The following is a 22,684-nucleotide window of genomic DNA, read 5'->3' on the forward strand; positions in this document are numbered from 1 at the left end:
AGTGCAAAGACCCAAAAAAATAGAAACTGAAATTCTTCATCAATACCAATGCTTAAAAAAAAGAGAGGACCTAGTGGAAACCAACCAAAAACATAGCGTGTAGCCTGTTAGCTTTCACAGATCACCTGACTTCCTGAGTTTACTGAATGTCTCATGTAATTAACTTGGCATCTCTTACTGTTTCACTAATAAAATAATTAGCTTTATTTAGAGAGTCAAAAAAGACAAACTGAGAATGAGAAACAATTATAGCACTTCCATTTTTGAGCTAAGGTACAAACACAGAAATGGTTGTCATTCTAAACATTGATAACACTAATGTATTTTGTCTGTATTTAACTGAGGTTTGAAGTATTAAATCTTGGGTTTTAAAGCAATTTGTTTTCATAGCTCTGCCCAGAAAATAATAGGGAATAAAAGAGCAGGCTTGAGGAGAGCCGCTATGGGGTAAAAGTATTTGTGTTATGACGGGGTGACTCAGGGTTCAATGCTCTGCCCCCTGCCGTGAAGCAATTACCCTTATGTGTGGCGTCTGGGGTCACAGGGAGAAGCCAGTTTTGCCACACAAGGAGCAGCATACGTCTGCTCGGACCCTATCACAGACTACCTCTGGATATCTAGCCTCGTAAACCAGCCTCTCGCGGAAATGCATTTCATTTAATTTCTCGGGAGAGTCTGGCCTCATCCCCCCTCTAACCGTTTGGGGTGGGCGGGAGCTGGGCGGGAGTAGTAGCAAAGACGGTTTAATATCTTTGGTAGTAGCGTTGACAGACAACCCCATTCAGCCAATCAGCAAGTTGGTGTAGTGACGGGGCTTTGCACCAGTCGGTCCCTGATTGGCCAACGTGCTGTGTCAATCACAGCGGGCGACGCTGATTGGCTCGGCCTTCTGAGGGTTTCAGTCCAAACGCTTAGAATGGGGATGAGGCCAGACTCTCCCTCGGAATGAAATGAAATGCACTTCCGCGAGAGGCTGGTTTACGAGGCTACTGGATATCAGCCCTGACGCAGAACGTGGCTGACGGGTGCTGACAAGCTTCGAGCGACCTCTGTATAACGCCTAAGGATTTCTACAGAGCACATCAATTCACATCTAAACATAAAGTAAGAGGTCCTTGCTTTTTTACTACAACTCCACAAGAATAAGATGACCTGGATGACTGAGAACCTTCACGGACATAAAGTGAGAGGGAGGCACAATTGCTTTCGAATTCATGAACCAAAAATAAAAGCGGCCCAAGCTGAGACGTTATCCTGTCTTTGCCTTCATGTGTTCTTTTGAAGACTTATAAATAACACAGGTGCTGATGGTGATCTTAGGCCGACCCCATTAACACGCCGACAGGAGGCACGGCCTGGCCGTCGGTCGCGGAGTGCTGGTAAAATGTGTCTGTGCGGTTGACTCGGAGCAGAGGTGGGATGGTGGAAGACCTGATGTGGAGGATCCTGGTGTCGGTTACTTCACAGTCGATCTGCATCATCACCTCAAACTCTTTGCCTCTGATGACGCTGTCTGTACGGGCAGGAGAGGAGGAGAGGGGTTATTACTCACTGACGCTGCAATCAGTGTATAAATTAAGGAGGTATTCCAGTTTAATCTGCATTCTGTACACGCTCCATCAACTGAGGATCTGCAGCACGGCGCAAACTTCAATGCAAAGCAAAAGCAGCACTTGGCAAACACGATTCCACATCATCATTATTACTGGCAAGTTTCTTTTGGCCGTGCTCGCTGTAGAGAGATGTGATAAGAGTATTTTGGGAGTATAAAGGAGTATTGTTTGAGGCAGTTTTAGGGTGGACAGAGAACGGCAGTGAGTAAAGGCGGACACTTGGTTACAGATGGAGTCCAGAGGTGAGTCACATGCTGGAGTTCTCCTACATGGAGATAAACAAAACAGCTCTAAACAAGAGCAGGACATCCACATCAGAGAGAAGAAAGCCTGGCAAAAGCGTGGGAGGGAAAGAAAGACAGACAGAGAGACAGACAGAGAGAGCTATCAGTGATGATGAGTCAGGACCATTCAGGCGTCTTGTTCGGCTCACAGAAGAAAAGTGAAAACTGTAAGAGATTGATGTTGATGAGTCAGACTATTGTGTTTGAAGAAACCCCAGAGAGTGCAGATGGTGTATGGATGATGAACACAAAGATTGTTGTCACAGATTAAATGCATCTTTGTTTTCAAGGTCATCCTGTGGTTTGACCTACAGATGAGCAATTACCGTACTCTGGCTTTATCTTGGGAACTTCGACTTTGGGAAGAGATGCTGGCCTTGAGACAACTACATGGTCAGTGGTTTGCGGTTTCCCACAGCCTAACTTTACTCAGCCCTGGAGGAAGAAGATCCTTTATAGAGGACACTCTTGACAAATCATTTAAAGGAAAAGCTATTAACAGGCTGCTGATGGTTCCCTCATGTATTTACATTAGCTGTCAACTTGAAAACTCGTGGCTTCTTTAGTAACCCAGAATTAGCAACATTCTCCATGTGGTGCACAGACAAGCCAAACGCACCTAAGTCAGTTTTAGTGCACCGTTATATGACCCAGATATGGAGCTGTAGGCGTCTTTAAAAATGCCTGAGAGCACTGGAAGTTGTTTTAAAGCTGCACTTTTTTTTCCGGAGACACCTGTGCAAGACATCAGCTACGTCTGCCTTTTCCGCGTTGTTTCCATGGTAGACAGAGGGAGTTTATCAGATTGTACAGAGACTATACAATGGCTCCTTCCGCAGCCAGGAAGATTCCACCGGTGTTCATATCATTAAGACGGCTGGTGGACGTAATGCTGAGCATGACTTCATCTACGGCTCAGCTTCCTCCTTTGCATCTTTGTATAGAAACTGGAGCTTTTCAAACGGCTTCAGTGTCTCAGCAGACGTCTCTGGAAATCCTCCTCTGGGTTTAGATTTAACTCTTTGTCACGCTACGTCGGCGTTAAATCAGGCTTTTGTCTGAAGACGAGCTGGAAAAGTTATTCCCTGTGTATCTCCGTATGGCTTTATGAGAACACAACAGATGTACTTCTTCCTCAGTTGAAAGGCTGTTATTGCTGCACTGTTCACCCTGTGCAGATTCTATTCACTGCAAAACAAGCCTGTCTGACATTCCCACCACTTTAATAATTTCACTAATATAAGAAGTGCAGAGCATTAGCCATATGTATTGGTGCAAAAAAAAAAAAAAAAAAGAACAAAACAACAACATTCTTTGTCTTAAACTAAATGTATATTTATGAAATACTTTGCTTTATCACTAAGGTACTTTTAAAAATATATTTTAAAATACCATAGCAATGATAAAAAGTGAGACAAGATGCAACAGTGTGGAGGGTGATAGCACCTTGTGGAGTTTACCAGTCCCTTCATAGTTAGCTTTATTCTATTTTGCAGAATCTGTGTGGCTTTGCAGTTTTTGCTGAGAGAACAACACAACCCACACATCTTGTTCTTAGCTCATAATTACTATGATTAAAACAATCAAACACTCACAACTATATTTGACCAATTTAAGAGCATAAAAAGGTGCTATATCTGCAAATCAGGCACAATGTTGTGAAGTGAATGCTGGACCTCAATTACTGCAGGTTGACATTAACTTTGTTCTGAAACTCAGTGAGATAACACATCAGAGTGGTTGCTGCACTCCAAAATAATTTGGAAGTGCACCACAATTACAAAATAAGCACATTGTAAATTGTGGGCCTCAATTCAACTATTATCCAAGACCCTCGCACTGTTTACATCCATCTTTCACCAAATTACCAGACTGTCTAACTTCTCTTCAGCTAACTGCTTGAGAGGTCTGAACACTGGAAGAGGAAGCACACAAACACACAGCCACGAGGCCCAACTTCAAACAGCAGCTCTTTGAAGAGGCTGCCAAATCTACCGTCCTGCTCTGCATGGTCTCCTTCCCCCCTTTTACTGGTGCCATCTGGAGAAGTTCCAGAAAGTTTCAGCGACACAGTGAGCTGGTGTGTGCTGATAAAGGCCCGATGTCTGGCAGAGATGCATCTACGGAAATCTGAGAGTGCATCTAGGGAGGATGGTGGCTGCCAGACTGGCACAGACTGTGAGGACACACGAGGAAAGATTTTTTTTTTTTGGTCTCAGTCTCCTTAAATGAGAAAGGAAGCAGTTCATCATCAAATATAATTACAAAAGTACAAGACATGATTTGGCTCAATAAAAATACACTGAGGTCTAATAAGATGCCAATTGGTGATTTAGACGTTTGCAAACCCAACTAATCCATCCAATTTCCTGAACATTTTTCTTTGGAAAATTCCTCTAATATACTCATTTTTATTTACAAGATGACAGGATACTTTTTTATATGAATTATGAATGAGTGGAATATTTTACAATGAACAACCACACAAGGAAACCACTAAAAACGTAGTCCAGAGTCTCACTGTCAATGCCCCAAATAAAAGAGTACATAGGCACATCAAAGCTTTGGGCTAAGTGCTAATGCTAATATTCACATCATATCAAAGACTGACAAATTCACAATCTTAGCAAAGACTGTGAGCATACTAACATTTATGTATTGGCAAAGAACACAAAGCACAGCTAAGGTTGATGGGAATGCCATTCGTTTTGGAGGTAGCTGGTCATAACTTGAAAATGGGAAAAATGACATACTGCAGGAAAATCTTATTTAGGGTATTTAAGGATGGCAAGGGGTTAAACATTTGCATTGGTGAGTGCACACTCTGGACTGGTGTGGATTTTCTGTTTAGATTAGAGGAGTAGGAAAATCTGATCCCCAGCTCCTTCAGTGGTGTGTGGAGCTCTACCTTGAACCCCCGGTGAAAGCTGCCTGTTAGCTGCACTGCACATGCACATGCACAATATCAGAGCAGCGCAAATAGACTGCAGACCCGCGGTCGATCCACCTGTAAATGATGTCATCTGCAAAACATTCCTCTCCTCCAAACATGTCACTTCCACTTGATTGAGCTACTTTCAAACTCAGAGAATCATTAAATAAACACACCCTTCGGCCCTTATAAGGAGCCACCGCTCAGCCAGATATGTTTTCCAGAGAGAATCAAGGAGGTCAAGGTCAAGTAACTTTAACAGAGCCCCTGAACCGTGGACACGCAGCTAGACAGAAACAGACGACGGCTCACATCAAAGTCTCAATCTTCGACGTTCGATTATTGACCGAGACAGACCAAGTGATCACTTCGGATTAGCAGAAGTCTGTTCACCTCCTCCAGATGAAAACCATTTAGTGACTGGAGAAGGAAGGCATTCCTAAAGGAGTGCAGCGAGAAGGAAGCTGGAAAGAATTATCCTCCGCTCTTGAGCGCTCATGCTCCAGAAAGAGGACGATGTTTCTGCTTTCCTGAGGGTCTCATCCATCTGAATAAGCACATTTGCATTTAATCACTTCACAGCTTCAAACAAAGACAACAGTACATCTAAAATGCTACTTGGAGGCTGTCATCTGGGGGACACATTGGGAGGGGGGATGCTGCTACAGAATCACCACCATCCTTTGTCACTCTTTTGTCACCCTTTGTCATCTTGTGTTTTTTTTTTTTAAATTCCAGTCCTCTCCATCAGGTCAATGAGGATCTACCCAGAGGAGAAGATGTGGCATCTGAAACATAAGCTACTGAACCTTTGCATGTGTGCTAATATAAAACTGGTGTCAGGCTTCTCTCTAAAAGACACCACATGATCTCGCCAGCATATTAGACACAAACACACTAATGCATAAAATGAGCAGAAAAAAAGCACAAAAGAAGAAAATGTTTTGAAATTGTGGCAAATGGTATGCATCAGTGACAGATCATGCAAATCGAAGACCTCTTTCTTTGAGATTCTTTCCAGACCTGATATCACTCCCTGAATGCCACCTTTGTTTGGCCATTTCAACAATTAGCTGAAGGGCAGGTCTTGGATTTCACTATTTGCTGCTGTTTCAATGGGCCATCTGACCGGCACAGACCTTAACATTCCTCCCTGACAAGACCAACCAAGAACAATGTTTACCTTCATCAATCTTCATCTCTAACACACCCCTCCACCTCCCAGAAAAAAAAGAAGTTATTACACAATGGCCATGTCTTCCATGCTGAGTAAGAGGCTCATATTCCACTGACTCACTCCACTGCAGAGTTGGTTGAAACACTAATCAAATCTGTTGCTGGTGCTTTGCCAAGCGGAGAAGGGAAATATCAGAGGAACAAGAGGATTTCTGATTAAAAAAAAAAAAAGCCAGTTAAATAGCCAACAACAACTGGCTGTTCTCCTAATTGCTCACACCCTACATAAACGGTTCCTCTTGGATATGTTTCCTTTGAGTTCACTGTCCTGCAGGCATTGTGAAAATGAAGCCACCTGATAATTAACTGCAGTATTTGGACATATAAGTCTTTCTTTCCACTGTAACCTCCGATGACCTGACTCTGAAATGCTGCATTGATAATCTGTGCAGATCTGAGGGGCCATGGAGACAAGTTATGATGAGCTCATTCTAATCGAGAACATGTGTACAACTTTGATGATTCATAGAAAACAATTTGGCATCAAAGGCGCCAATGGCGGTCCAGGATTTTTGCTGATCAAGTGTTGAGATACTGCGGCAAGCTTCGTCTATGGTGGTGTTAAAATGTTTGGGTTTGTTTTTGAGGGCGGACAGTCAAATAAATGGGTGATTGCTTTTCAAATGGGCCAGTCTAAACCCCCCCAAAGGAACACTGATTGCCACCCACACTGACTAGCTGTGGACAGCACTAGTGCTCTTTAAAAGGAAGCGAACCAGTCTAGATGAGCAATGTCTCTGCTCTACAATCTAAAATGGGGTCTTGTATTTACTCAAAGGTAATCTGACTTCTTCATCACCAGCAGGCAGCTGTTGTGTGCAACAATGACAGTGAATGGTCTGCCTGGTCTGCTCAAAAACAAAAGTGCTTAGATTTTCTGTCATCCTTGCATGTGGTGGATGTGTGACAGCTGCACGAGCCATGACTTTCCTCACCTGTAGGTGGCACAGTTTGGACTAAACAGCAGGTCTGGATTTGTTTTTCATGTGCTTTGTACTAATAGAATTGGTTGTCCTTGGAAATAAAAACTGGTGATTAGAGGATGGATTTCAGGCTAGCATGAGAGCATTTGTTTTCCGACAAACACTCTATTTTGTAAAATTATAATAAATATATATTTCACACGTTTTTATAGCAGCACATCTAACGAAATTCAAGTTGCTGTCTTAACCTCAATTTCATTATTGTAACCCCAAAATTAAGGAAAAACAGGAAATGACCACATTTTTATGTTTTTTTTTCTGTGTGTGGTTCAGTCAGTGGCTGTGCAGACACTTTACAGCACTGCTAAATAAAGCAGAGATATAGTAAGAGGATGAAGGACATAACAGACACCACAAAGCCTTACTGAGGGAGGGAAGGAGAAAACATCATCCACTACCAAGGCGCCAGATGTCAAAGTAACTTTTTGGCAAAGTAAATTTAATTTAAGTTAAAAAGGCAACATTACCTCCAGTTCGTGGAAGGTGGAGTCTAACAATCTAAACACCATTAAAGAAGAAAAGGGATCAGTACCACCTTAATAGGCTCAAAAAGCAAAAGTGCTCTATTTTGGTCCTCAAGGTTTTTCCTTACAAGTGTCTTAGGCCACAAGTAATGCATTCTTGTGTGGAGACGTGTTTCTGACTCTGCTCCCCGCTTGCCTTTCATCTGTTCCACTTTGTTGACTGACTAAACTCCCCAACTGTTGTGTCTGTGCTGCAGAACTTACCATTTATGTTCATGGCTGGCAGCACCACAGACATCTTGGGTCGGCTTCTGTTATTGTGGTTGGTGGCAGGAAGTAGAAGATGGTCCTAAGAGGAAGCAGGAGAAGGTCATCAAGAGGAAAATACAACTAATCTGGAAGCAAATTAAATGGTTGGCTGTGTCTGTCTGCAAGTTCTAGACAAAGATTAGGAGTTGAAGTTATAACTCTTTACAGCACACCTAAGACAGTGTATGTACAAATACAGTTTAACAAAGCTGTAAGGGTCATCTGGAAAGGTCAAAAGGTCTGAGCTCTCTCTCATCACATAACACTTTTTTCATGCCTCCTCACATCACCAAAATAATTAGAACCACTCCAGTTCCACTGCCTTCACCCTGAGCCATTTTGAAGCACTTATTGTACTTGTTAATCCCCTACAAGTCAGAGATCAAAATGGAATTTACCAGCAAAGTACTTCAGTTACTGGCGCTATTAAAAATAGCTTTGTTCAACTTATAAGACCATGGGAGGAAAACTTTTACTGAGACACATCCTCTTGGAGGAAGAGGAAAACTAATGTGACCCACATACACAAACGGTAAGGCTAAGATCAGTGAATGAAATCCTGCTGTATCGGAAAATGAAGGAGTGCATTAATTGCACGTTTCGAGGCAACACAACAGGCGAACAAAACTAGTAAAAACAAAGCATCTTAAAAGGCCCATATACTTTACCACGACCAATTAATGAACCCAGCATGAGGAAATTTCTGCACGAACTCACAGGACTGATTAAATTGCAGCTTGGACTGAATGAGATTTAGAAGAGATGGGACACCAGAAGATACTGTTCTCTGGATGTGAAGTTTGGTCTCCATCATCTACAAGAATGGAGCGTTTTTTGGTTTTCAAACTTCCAAGAGAACATCTGCAAACTGGTTAACTCTATCACACTTGGCCGCAGGGGTGAAAGTAGTTTTAAATTCTTGCCGGTACTATTACCAAAAGTTATTTTTCTCTGCATTATCATTATTATTACTGATTTTAATTGGGACATTTTGCAATGAACGTTAAACCTGTGGTACACGTTTCGAAGTCTGGGTCAGGGGTAAACAATAAAGGAAATTTTGAAGATCACTGGCCCCACCATTCTAACCACTGGCCCAGGGCAATGTCAGGTATTGATCCCCATAATAACGAAAAAGAACATATCCCAGCCAATTCCTGCGGCCTCGCCATTGAGGCTGGAGCTTTCTTATATACCGATACTAATACTAGTAAATTTCCACGATTTCCGATACTTATTTGATACCACGATTTAAGAAGAAGAAAAAAACATGTGCTTCTAAATTCATTAGGCTATACTTTATTTAATAAATAAATAAATAAATAAATAAATAAATAACTGTTTCACAACTTCAACTTGTATTTAAGCTTCACTGTGGTTTAACAATGAATTAAAACAGAGTTAAAATGGTAAATATGCCTCAACACAAACGGAAAGTCATGTAGTCATTACTTTTATCTTCCAGTAGTTCAATGATACAACTGTTGTTCTCATTCATTCACTTCAGGCTGTTTCCACAGACTGATGCAAAACTGAGTCATTGTTTCGTTTTTCAGCTCTATTTTATTAAAATTAAATAAGTCTATATTTCAAGCTTGTTTGTAGCGGACAGGGTGCCATGACTGCGCCTGGAGAGAAGTGGGGGGTAGGAAAACACAGACCGCATTACTTCTCATCATCAGGAGACACATGAGCTTGTCAGGCGAATGTAACAGCTGTAGCTGCCATGACAACAGGTGAATTTTCCTTGATCCTTAATGGACACAGGCCACAGTGAAAGAAACCAGTATTTCCACCAGCACCACCCCTCAGTGCACACTTACATAAATCCACAGGTGCTAAAATAGCACAAGAAGTGAAGCAAGACCACAAAATGACTGCAGAGTGAGAGCAGTTCCACAGTTTTCCATCACCTCACCTCATTTCACACTTAAACAAAGCCACAGGTGGTAATGTATCTGCAGAGGGCTTAGAGTAACCTTGACCTAAGCGTGACCATGCCTGAGTGAGCAACGTCCTGCAGAGACAAACGTCAACTCCTGGTCAGTGCAAAACAGACCATGATGAACTTTAATAAAAAATGTATTTAAAAAGAAACTCCTAAGGGGACACAAATCAAAATTGGCAGCAACTGGCTTTAAAATCTAAACAAAATCCAAATTTAATCCAGAGATTTGGCAGTCTTGTAATAATATACTGACTGGAACAAGAAAAGACACGCACATTTGATTTTGTGCAGACACACACACACACACATCCTGAAACCCAGGAAACAAAACACAAGCAAATAAAGTTAATGAACGTCTGTAAAAATCACTAAGTAACAAGTCTGAAATCTACAGTCTTCACATGCACTGTGTGTTTTACTGTAAATGTTTTGGTCATGCCCAGTAATACATGTGATTACTCTAACTCTTTCCTGTTTACTAAAATAAGGATAAGTCCACTTAAGCACTTATTGTAAAAATCTACATCCAGAAAAATCTGGCTTGCATTAGAAAGACAGAACGATGTAGATCAATATAACTTCATATATGTCTCTATAGAACTCAGGACAATTGATAATCCAATCAACTGTCTTTCTTATCTCCAGATATGTTATCGATTATCGGTATCAGCCTTTAGAAGCAGAAAGTTATCGGTTTCAAAACAAAGTAATCGTGCATCCCTAGTAATAAATAATCATTAGTTGCAGCTTTAAACCTAATCGGAAATGATTATAAAGCTTGCTGTCCTTTCTGTTTGTTAACAGCTTCAGTAAGAATAACATTTAGTTTGAGTGTTATGATTATTGAATTAAGTGTCAAAGGTTCATATTTTTCACTCACTTCACTAAATACAAAGTTTAATACTACTTTTATTTTGGTTAAACTACTCACTTTCCTCCACAACACAAAGCTGCTAGAAACTGAAGGACAGCTACTTGACCTGTAGAGGCCCTCGGATCGGGTACACCATTGCTCCCATTGTCCCTGCTGTCACCATGCCGACTCAGACCTAAGACCTTTGTCACTTGCTTGGTGACAAGGGGTCTTGATCTTTGACCACATGCTTGAAAAACGCCCACCCCACTGAGTAATCCTGAGGATTAAAAAGCTTAACATCACCCAGAGTATCCATAGAGTCTAAATGTGGTATAAAACATAATGCAAGTCTTTTAAACAGTGACCAAAGGCAGTTTCAATAGGAAACACATCTTATGTGTTATCAGCAACATGAAACTCAGGTTTACGAGGCTGTTTGTCAGCTAATACTTTCTGGAAAACTTTGGCAGTAAATGTGTGTTTTTTGGCACAGTTCAGAAGGAATAGATGCGGCAACAAGTTCATTCAATGATGAAAAACACAAGACTGGAAGGGAAAGGTTTCCCCTCGCAAAGTTGTTTTCTTTTTGTTCGGTTAGCATTAGAGAACAACAGGATGGAAGCAGGAGAGCTCCTAAAAAGACATATTTTTTTGGAAGAACGTAAACAAGCCCAAACTAATCAAAGAACTCTTTCTGAATGAGTTGTCTGTGAATTAATTATATCAAGAGAGAGAATTTAAAACAGATTTGTGGTTTCAAATGTGGAAAAATGAATAAAGACCCAACAGATTAACAGTGACAAATGGTCATGCCCCAAAAACCTAAAATGTGGTTTTGATGATTGCACATTGGACTGGAAAAGGGGTCGTTACACCCTTTGGGCATGTGCATTTCATCCCCTCCCCCTTCCCCTACTTCCTTCTCAAATCAACCTACCCCGGTGAGGAAAAGACCAATTACAAATGATATATGATTCATAAGTTACTTTTACCATAATTAATGACACACATTTTATTGTCGGTTTGGGGAAAGGGAAAGCTCATGACAGAGATAAATGGAGAAATGTGATGATGAGTGTGTTAAGCTGTGAAAACTTCCCCTGAAATCTCCTCTAACATAGCTCCATGTGATCAATCAACCACTTGGATTTAGTGTGGAGACAAGCGGCTGTTTTCTCTTCTCAAATCAGTGTCACGCCCCTGACGAGGTTTAAACTTACTCTGCGGAAAGACACTACGTAGAAGGTGTCGCCGCGACGGTTGAGCTCATCAAAGAAGTTGCTATAGGTGTGATGAGGGGCGTAGTACACTTGTAGCTCACTGCCAGGGTTCCTGTGAAAAGATGAAGAATTACAGAAGATTGCAGAGATGTATGCAGAACTATGAAAAAAAAAACGTCAGACAGAAGAGGAATTATTTTATATCTCTGTCCATTAAACCCCAATCCAGACATAATACTTTCTACAGACTAGGAACTAGAAGCCGTGGTGAGGTCAGCATGAACGCTTCTAAACAGATGTATACAGTGAAAACATGACAGATATGAGGATGAAGAGCAAAACTCTGTCATGCTATAAATTGCAATTTCATTCTGGCAAACTGGTGGCCACACAAGAGGTCAATTGTTTAATGTGATTTTTTTGGGGAGGTATCATCTTGTTGGTCTGGATGTTTCAGAGCAAGAAACAACTAGGACAAAAAACAGTAGGTGGCCATAAAAAACAAATGACTCCATCCGTCTGATCTAAACCACACAGAGTAGTCCAACAGAAGAGGTTCTCACTGGCTGCCAAATGTCTATAGCAATGTACGTGGGTCATCCATACAAAAAACGAAAGAAAAAAAAAACTCTTTATCATAAATTCTAAAACCACAAGTGGATAAGCTCCAAAAAATGTGGAATAAAACCAGAAATGTTCCATTTTAAAGAGCCGCTGATGTCATGTTCAACTTTAAAACAATGAAACATACCAGTTTGTTATGTCTGCAGTTGCTCGACATAATGGTTGGGCAAAAACACAAATCCTGTACTGCTAACAATAAACATGCCTGTCTGCAACTCAGGTTTCAACTCAATGTTTTAGTTTGCCACACAGAGGTGGTTTACCACACAAGTAGTCATTACTGTGTTGGTTCCTTTATCTACAGTATGGTCTACCCTGTTGTAATGCAGCTTTAAAAACAAATGAGAACTGTTCATTAAAGAAAAATCAAGCACTGAAAAATGACTTAAGTGTTTGAATGTGACATAAAATGCACTGTAACGGGATTTCACTCACTTTTCTTGAGTGGTTTCAGTGTATTGGACAGGTAAAATCTGAGCAGCGTCTTTCTCCTCTGTTTTCTGTAAGGAGAAAAAGAGAGAGCATTAACTATAATCTCTTTATAATCACATCAAGTAACCATTAGAGGGAGGGGAACAGGATAAGATGTTGGCAACACTGTATAACACATAAACACAGGCTCCACTCAAAACATTACAAGTGACTATCATTATATCAAAACAACACACACACAATCTAGCTCTGAATTTTTAACCTATTACATTGCATGTAGTTCACAAATATTAAGGCTTTTCATTTCCCTGTTCACATTACGTCAACTTTATTTGTGAAAACTGGTCAAACTGGGGTATGAAGAGTCATTCAAATGAGCAGGAATACAATTTAAAGCTGATGTGTCAATCACATGGTTTGTATAGATTCATATGCTAAGATATGTTTTTAAAGTAAAAGTGAGTTGCTAAAAAAAAGAAGCTAAACACAGGTGAGGAACTAACAACTCTACCTTTCAGTTTATAGTAATATAAAGAATGGCTGTATACTAACTGAGCAGCTCTTGACAGATTGGCCTTACTGTGACAGAGGTTGAAAGAAAAAATCATGGAAAAAAAGAGCAGGGGGCACTAATCCTACAGCTCCCCTCCAAGTGTTGTGTTTACTTTCTCAGGGCTGCCGGATTAAACTCAGCCCAATAGAGAGAAATGAGAGGCAGAAAAAGGGAAGGTGTGAGTAGAGGTGAATCAGTGGTGAAGGAGAAGTTTTTTTTTTGCCAAAATCCCCCCAATTTAGACTGAAACGTAAAGGCCAGAAATACAAGAGAAGTTTGGTTTGTAAGCTTTAATGCCAACATGAGCATTGTGTATATTTTCTGCATGCACTGTTAGATAGGTTATCCTGTTTTCCCAATAAACGCTGCTGTGACTTACCAGAATGGTCCTGGTGGGCTTATGATTGCTGTTAGTCATGCGCCTGGATTTGGTCTGCTGCACTTCATGACGGTGGACCCAGCCCCTCAAATCATGGGCCAACCTGCCATTCAAAGTTAACACAGCGCATTTTCATATATTACCATCAAGTCTGGATGGAATTTGTGGTCTTATGTAAAAAAAATTAAAAAAAATGTAAAAAAGGAGGGGGGCTACACCTAGGAAACACAAACACATTAAAGAGTTCATAGCTTACTCTATGCACTTGGTTGTGTTAACAGGAGGCTGGCAGGGGGGAGGGGGCCTGAGGAAGATGGGATCCTTCACCACCATCAGGGCCTTGTCCTCGGAGCTAAAACACAGAACAACTAGAGTTAACATGTTATAAACCTCTGTCAATAAGGTAAACTTGAATATGGCCACTATCTTCACTTCTGCTACTGAGTTGTGTGTCTGTGTCATAATTTAGAGTATGGATTTTTAAATTCTGGTCACAAATACAGTATGTTTTGTGAGGTGATGTGATTTTCATCTTTGACCTTTGATTACAATAATCTTCTGAGTTAACCTTTGTGAAGGTTTGTGCCAAATCTGAAAAAATGCCCTGCAGGCATTACTGAGATATCACATTCATCACATTGCATACATATGTACAGACAGATGTACGACCTAAAACATAAAAGGGCACAGAGGCCGATAGAGACTTACACATAGAGAATGGCATTACATTTACAAGGATGTTTGGATCTGAAATCAATGTAACAATTTCAAATAAACTTCTAAAAAGCCAACAAGGCTGCTTGACCTCAAACAGAGATTCAACACCCACAGTATTTGCTAATGGATAGTGCCATAAAGAAACAAGCATAGCTTCAAAGTGTGGGCAGTAATATGCCTATTGCATTTAACTGCAATAGACATATTATACTAATGACTTTTATTTTTACTTGACATGTGTTGCTGTGGCACAGCATCACACACTGAATGTACAAAGCTGTGTGTGGTATGTCCACATGCTGCTATAAATACTGCTCAGAGTGATCATAAACACATGACAGAGAACTGAGCAGGTCCGCTCTGTCTGACTTTGGAGAGCGATCCATCAAAAGCCTCCGTTGGTACCGTAAGGTGGGTTTAAATACATTATGGGTGTAGCAGCAGCATATCACATGACATTTCTGCTCGGATATCACTCTGACTGTAATTGCAACTGTTGCACCTCTCTGCAAGTGAATGATTATGCTGCTTGAGGTGCTGATGTAGACTGTCCACAGTCCATGCCCACCTGCAGGGGGCTTGTTAAGAAAAATGTCTGCCATTGATGTAATTCCCCCCCCGCCCCCCGAGGGCCTCCCTGATCTGCACCAAAACATCGACTCCTCCGCCTCGCGTTCCCCTCTCTAAACGTCCTGGAAATGGTTCTGCGAGACAACATGTCAGACCACGGCGGGCTGATCATAACTCTCATAACTCTAACTGAGGGGCCCATATTAACCTACACACACACACACACCTTCCTGTTCAGTGGAACCCCAAGATTAGGTTGCATATCTCCCCCATCATCCTCCTCCTCCTCCTCCTCCTCCTCCACTGTATTTGGTGCTGTCACCCCTTTTGTAAAAGCTAATGTGTTCCTTCCTGACTGCACAGCCGGGGAACCTGATACCGCAGATGAATGGTTTGTATTAACATGTGACATACCCTATGCAGAGATCTGACACTGCACAGGCCAGCAGTGCCATGCAGACATCAGATGTTCTGACCACCTTGCAAAACATCGTTTTCAGGAGATGGGGGTGCAGGTAATGCACCGAACAAGAATGTTATTTATGCAATTTACAAATGAGACTGCTGGGGCCTCTAGTGCATTTTAAAAAAAGAAAGAAAAACATATAACCCTTTAGAAAAATAAACTGTTACCAGCAATATAAAGCTGGATGTCAAACAAGGTCTGACCCCAATTTCCCACCTTGTTACTCAAAGCACAACTGCCGGCCAACCAGCCCGGGGCCTGGAGGCGTTTTAAAGGCATTCGTTTGGACAGAGTTGGTAATCTGCTGGCGCATGTGTTTACACGTGCCGTAATGAGCTGTACCAGCCCAGACTGAGCCCAGGCACAGGTGCATCCTGGTACACTGACACGATGGTTAAATACAGTGTTGTGAAAGGTGTTGTGGGGGGGGAGTGGTGGGTTGAGCTCATTACCTGCCGGCAACGTCAGAGGGGCCGCTGCCGAGGGGCTCGGGGCCCATCTCCAGCAGGTGTCTGCCGCTGTGCTGCGAGGAATAGACTTCCAGCTTGGAACCGGGCCCACCCTGAAAAAGACTGATGACACACAAGACGGGTGAGGCGAGCGCACGGAGACAGGTGAGGTTAAACAATCAGGACACTTTGACTGGAGGAAACAAAGTGAAGAGAAGAAGAAGTTGGTACTGGACTGAAATGACCAGCGAATTCCATGTGGCCCACATCCTGCGCACAGGAGGGCTTTTTGGTTTTTTAGCCAAGCAGCAGAATATGAACTCTGATCTAGACTGCACAACCCAAAGCACGCCGCGGTACACACACAAGCAAAAACACACACAGTCTCTTTCAACAGCACTACTGCGCTGGGTGGCATTTTCATTTCAAAAGGATCTGACCTCAAAAGCGGACATATTTTACATTCCAAAGGAGAGCCTGAACACAAAACACAAGGATGTGATCACAGGTACTGACACACACACACACACACACACACACACACACACACACATAGTTTAGCTACTGTGATTTCCGCTCAGGTCACAAAACCAACTCATTCATGGGTCCAAAGAACCTTTTTTTACGTTTCAGCTCTAGAACAGAAGTGAAAGAGCTCGTTCCCAGCACAGAGTGGACTCTTGTTATCAAGTCCAACAAGTAGATGTGTGCGTCCTTGCAGAGAAACTTACTCGCAGGAGAAAACAAACATTTTTACAACATGAGAACAGAGAATCAGTGGTTACAGTTGGAGGTGGACTGTCAGGCCTTACACAATCCCTCCATCTGCTAGCTGGGTGGACTCGAGCTCTCCCTCCCCAGTGTAGTTTTATATAACTCATCTTAATTTGTCAAGATTGGTAATATTTCAAGCTGAGATAAGAAAAACTGTCACATACAAAAGTTTTATACTCCCTTTGTAGCCTGAAATTGTTTTCTTCCTGCATTTGGAGGTGGTAAATGTTTACAACTCACCCCCCCTCCACCCCACATCTCAGCAGGTTGTTTCCAGATTTATTCATTCATTAGTCACCAAGTCCTCTAAACTCTGGCAGCAACATCAGAGGACTGCAGTATACACACATGAGCAATATGGCAGGGATGAGCTATTAATTATGGGTTGTTTTAACAGTTGCATCACTCTCGGTCAGACAGTGCGGAGTGTGGACTTGTGCATGTGCATTACTGCTACACTATTATGGATTGTACCAAAGAAAACAAAGTACACATCAATTTTATTTCTTTAACAATAATAATAACATTAACAAGCCAGTTGGCGGGAAAAAGAAATGGAGCGTTATTTGTCAACTTATATGTTCAGGGCCAACATGCTAATAACCGTGTCAACAGTGTTATGGATGAAGTAGGTTCTGATGATAAAACGAACATATTGCCTCAATGGGAAACGTTCTGCAATGTTTTCAATTAACTTTTTTGTGCAATGTGAGGCGTGTTTCCCCACAATGAGTCATGGGGGCTTCCCATTTGTTTTCCTCCAGTAATCAAATACTTGTGCTTTCACAATTAGAGCCACAGTGCTCGCCTTCAAATCATCTTCTTTTGGTTTGAACTGGATTAAATCTAGTGATTGTGTTGTGGCACTCAAAGGCAACGCAGACATTCACCGTCACATGGCTCACCTTGTTGGTCCAACATTAAGCACCAGGAACACCAAAACCGCCATGAGACACACGGCTCTCCTCTTGGGTGCTGTTGTTTTGAGTACTGTGTTCTGCAGGGAAGATGAAGGAACCAGATTAAACCAGAAAATACAACTCACAGGTATAATGGATGGATTTTAAGCCTTGAAGTGTTTTGACCGCGCACAGGCAGCCTCGTCTGTGCACAAGTGTAGACTGTGTGGAAGAACTTGCAAAGCTGTAGCTCCTAGCTTCTCACCTCAGTCAGCAGGCCCTCCAGCTGTCTCTTGAGGTTGCCATTCTCACACTTGAGCACCTCATTCTCAGACAACGCCACTTGCAGGCGAGCCTCCAGCGAGAGCAGATACTCTTTCTTCTTCTTCCGCGATAGGGATGCTGACTCGCGGTTCTTTATCATGCGCTGCTGCCTCTGGGACAGCTTCGACTGGAGGGGAGAGGGAGACAGAAACAAGAATAGCATTTTGCAAAGGTTATTGCTCATGTCAAGACGTCCATTTCATCTTTCATCCACTGGACACCTATCCAAACAGGAAAGGGGGCGGTTATTGTGAGAAAGCAGTGAAATGACTGAGCCACCTGTTGGGCCATAGATCACAGGTTCCTCTCACTATGCTGTGACATAATGTTTATCTATGCACTCCAGAGAATTTGGTTAAAACTGCTTTTCACTCATGTGAACACAATCTCTCTATGAAAGCATCTATTTAGAGTCATGAGGATCGTTAGGAAAAATTGACATGTGCACATGTGGCATGTGAAACAACACATTACAGTCAATCTCAGGTATGTTAGTTACATATGCTGCTGATTCCATACAAGGGCTGTAACATCACCATGTCATGCCTACTCAGGATGTAGTGCCCTGAACGAACTCCTTAAAACAAGAAGTAAAAGAAGAAATGAGACGTCTGTGATGGGGACGCTTGCATGAGAGAGAAACATCCTATAAAAAGACAGATGGCGTAGTGAGAAAGTAAATGGAAGAAAGGAAGGGAAGCGTGACATAAAAGCCAGGGGTGACGTTGTTATTCTCACCAGGAGAACTCCCCGGCTGCTGATGCCCCAGTTTACTACGGTGACAGAATAATAAATAGACATGTTCAAGATGTGTCGTGAGGTTAATGACACCTCTGCAACAAATCATGGCTTTAACATCGCTCTGAGGAGCCTTTAAGTGCATACGATCAAGCTTCTGCTTGAAAATATTTACACTCACATCCTCCGGGAGGTCAAGAGGTCTCATGCAATACCTCTGTTCTATATGTGAAGAGGGATGTGTTTACGGAGAGTGTCACTCTTTGAGAAATGGGTTCACGTTGGAAACACGTAAACACTGGGGCAGTATGCTATGGGACTGGATCTTAAAAAAAAAAAAAAGGCCTACTATAGTCAGCTTTAATTGCTATAATTAGACTTACATGCTCAAGCTGAACTGCAAATAAACAGATGGTATTTTTTTCTGTTTAGATTCCCTGGATGTGTCTATGTAAGGCTTCCTTTCAAATCAGCTCTGTCTAAACCAAAAAATGTTAAAATATGAACGTGAAAATAAACAAATTAACGATTATATAAATAAATAAGAGCAGTTTGAAGTTTGCTTCCAGAGAGCACAAGCAGTGGGATTAATTTCCACCAGAGGTCAGTGAGCTGAGACGTGAGATCACAGTGCTGCACGCTAACACAAACGGCACATCTCGACACGACCTGTCGCAAATTAACACAACCGATCGCTGCGATCACCTGGACACCTTCATTGTCCACGCAGTCCCCTGCTACCCCTTTGCTGCCCTTCTCCAAACACAAACACCCTCCCTGGGGTAAGCCTCTAAGATCCTGGGCCTAATAGCCCCGCTGGTGATTAAGTTATTTGGATCCCTGTATTTGTGTTCTGTCTCCTGAGAAACCCCTCTGTCTCCCAGCCGAGATCTGGGAGCTGTGCCACTAGCCTGAGCCTGGGAACGCAGCAAGTAAGCAGTTACCAGGGAGTGGAGAGCGAGGGGGACTTCACATCGGCACCACAATGAGGCTGAGGAGGGAAACGTGTGGCATTTCTCAATAAAAGCCAAGTGAATGGGTGGGAGGAGGAGGCTAACTCTAATTCTGCGTATATCTCAAAAAGTACTGAACAGTTGGTGGGAAAAGTCGGTGAGAAAACAGAAATCACTAAGATGCCCATTAGGACGGCACATCAGCCCAGCTGCTCCTATAGAACTGCATGGTGCCCAGCTGCAGACAGCTGTTGGTACGATGAGCAGCCCTGGGTGTTAATGTGTTATTTGATGATTGTGTTGCAGGGTGTTGCTGAGAGGAAGAATCTCTGCTGATCTGCTTCCGAGTAGTGAAAGCAACAGGATCTGCCGAGGGTTTACTCTTTCCTTCTTTTCTATTCAGCATCCAAAGGGTTAGCTCCTCCAAGGGGAAGGACTTTCATTTAACAAGTCGGGGTGAAAATGTCACCCAATTTTTACTGTAGGTCATAAAGCACCAAGACTTGAGGCATCCGCTCCACAGGTGGAATAACTGTCAACCTGTGAGATTTGATTCTTTCTTAGACTTTTCATTTTTAGGTACTCAATTAAATACAGTCTGCATCTGAGAAAATATAATACTGACTACAAGTTTTACAGAGCCTGAGTTTACAGAGCCTTTTTAATTTACACCGTGATACAGTATTCACATGTAAAGAAATTGTTTTTTAGATGAAAGAATAAATAAAATTCCTATTATATTCAGAAAGAGGGGATTACCTTCTTGCCTTGCGCTGCCCATAAACATAAAACTAAAACTTGGTGAAAGCTTAGTATCCACAAAATCAGGCTTTACACATGAAAACATGAGCAGATGTGGTGACAAAAACATGAACTCAAAATCCTTTGAGCTAAAATATTCAACATATTTTCAACCAATTGAATTGCAATTCAAATGGGTGAACAACAATAAGATGTAATGCTGTTACGCCCCTGGCAGCTATGAGAAATCTGTTTCTGTATTTGTGTTGGATCATGGGAAATAAAAGTGAAAATTCAGAGAAGAACCCAGAACAGTCTGATGTAACCTTTCAGATAGCTGTAATGTTTCTAATCAACCTCACTTGTGGCAGTCCAGGAAATACTTCAAGGTGACTATTATTTTCCTCTGACTCAACTGTGAACTCTAATTTGAAAACACACTGTGGTAAAACAAAATGAAAGGAATAAAAGCAGCAACTTCTTAGCTCAATGTGTGAGACCCCTCTACAAGCAAATTCACAGCATGCCTTCCCGGGGTCCCCCTCCTGTAAATCTCTCTCATTCCAACTAATGGGACGATTTGTTGAGGCCTGCAATTCCAGAGTGGGCTGTTTTTCAGTCTAACACACACACACACACACACACAGACAAAGGTAAATCTCCGGCTGTGTAGGAGCCCATTACTTTACAGTGGCACGATCCCTGATGGCTGTTTACAGCTGTCGCAAAAAGCTTGGTCCTGCACAACACCTGTCTGGGGCATGTAATCGTTAGCAGCCGTTTAACACCCAGGCTTATATGGGCTAACTATAGGCCATAATACAGTACCATGAGTAACCAATGACACACACACACACACAGATATACTGTACATACAGCACGCAGCAACACCTGGCACAAGCAGGCCATCTTTAACAGCCATTTTACACATCCCCCCGCTCACCAAGTGCACCACTGTGCAGCAGCTAAACCACAGTGAGGTTATAAAGTGAACACAGCTGTGGCAGACACACACAGCATGACACGGCTCAAGAGCTTGTCTGTGGGCCGCGGAAACAACTCCGAGGTCCGTTTGATTCACTGCACAACTGGTTCCTGTTTTCTGAAATGTATATATTTTACCTGAAAAAAATCCTTTATTTGTCCTTTAGGATCCACTAACTATACCATCCTCTCACTGCTCTGTAGTCTACTATACCCTCTCACAATTAATGTGAACAGTCCCTCCCCCTTTATCATCTATTGTAAACTTTATTGACTTGGTTTGCTTTACAAATGGCTCAGAGACATATTTGTTTTGGCCTCTGGGATTTGGAATTCCTTGACGTTTCTCTCGAGGTCTGGCACAAAAAGAGCTCCTCCAGACTTAATTGTGCCCATGATAATTGGACAAGTTCCTCTGAGCCCTTCTGAGGAGGTGACTGTTTTTACAGCCAGAGGTCAACCATTACCATTCATAAAACAACAACCACTTGTGAAATTTCATTTGAGGTTAATCATTAAAAAAAAAGCCAGATGGAAAACATCATTAATGTCAAGATAAATTAAGCATATTTGTAAAAACAGAGCATTTTGACTTCAGGTTATAACTAATGTTTTTGGGGGTTCATGAGTAATGCATCAGGGCCACACAGTGACCTATAAGATAATAGCTGAACGCTGGATCCATTTTCTGCCCCACCCACCCACCCACCCCCTGTCATCACAGAAATAACTACAGATGATTTATGTGACACAAATGTGACACATCTGGTTCTCCATAATTAAAAAATCCAAATGATGCTTCCTTGTAGCCTCGCTGCCACACCAGCATGAGTTAAGATGGCAAACAGGAAACACTGTGAATGTGGAAGTCCTGCTCCACCCCCCAGAAAAAGACCAAGACAAACAGAAGTGAAAGGGAGAACATGTTTCTCAACTCACTAAAAGGTCAGACAAGAGCAAGCCATCAGGAACGGTTGCGCTGGAGACCGAGGCCTGAAACAACACAGAAGTTGCCGAAAGTCACGACATCTCCCTGCCTGCTTCGCGGAGGCTGACAGCTCAGACAAGAAGAAGAGGCATTTACAGTTTACTCAAGCAACAAAGAGAAGGAAATCAGAAGAACAAACCAACCTCAAGCCTTTAAAAGAATATGACAGACTCTCCCACCCACAATAAGAGCAGTGCGCACAAAAGATGGGAGCTTTTATTGAAAGACCACAAGTTTTAACCATAAAC

At 42.1% G+C, this 22,684-nt stretch overlaps 1 protein-coding gene across 1 annotated transcript in view; it reads right to left on the bottom strand.

Annotated features, from left to right (window-relative positions):
• Positions 1 to 995: 995 nt before the first annotated feature.
• The window catches only part of atf6 (activating transcription factor 6), a 29,329-nt gene continuing 7,640 nt past the window's right edge, over positions 996 to 22,684 (bottom strand). Inside the window, exons 8-16 of the mRNA XM_085774156.1 lie at positions 17,974 to 18,159; positions 17,715 to 17,806; positions 16,039 to 16,158; positions 14,090 to 14,185; positions 13,834 to 13,936; positions 12,905 to 12,969; positions 11,846 to 11,957; positions 7,777 to 7,861; positions 996 to 1,513 (exon numbers count right to left, since the gene is read on the bottom strand). Coding sequence (XP_085630282.1) covers positions 1,317 to 1,513; positions 7,777 to 7,861; positions 11,846 to 11,957; positions 12,905 to 12,969; positions 13,834 to 13,936; positions 14,090 to 14,185; positions 16,039 to 16,158; positions 17,715 to 17,806; positions 17,974 to 18,159 — 1,056 coding nt within the window. The 3' untranslated portion in view covers positions 996 to 1,316. The remainder of the gene's footprint in view (positions 1,514 to 7,776; positions 7,862 to 11,845; positions 11,958 to 12,904; positions 12,970 to 13,833; positions 13,937 to 14,089; positions 14,186 to 16,038; positions 16,159 to 17,714; positions 17,807 to 17,973; positions 18,160 to 22,684) is intronic.

This window comes from Trachurus japonicus, chromosome 4 (genome assembly GCF_045865225.1).
Source record: "Trachurus japonicus isolate A0001 chromosome 4, Traja_1.0".
Taxonomy (NCBI): Eukaryota; Metazoa; Chordata; class Actinopteri; order Carangiformes; family Carangidae; genus Trachurus; species Trachurus japonicus.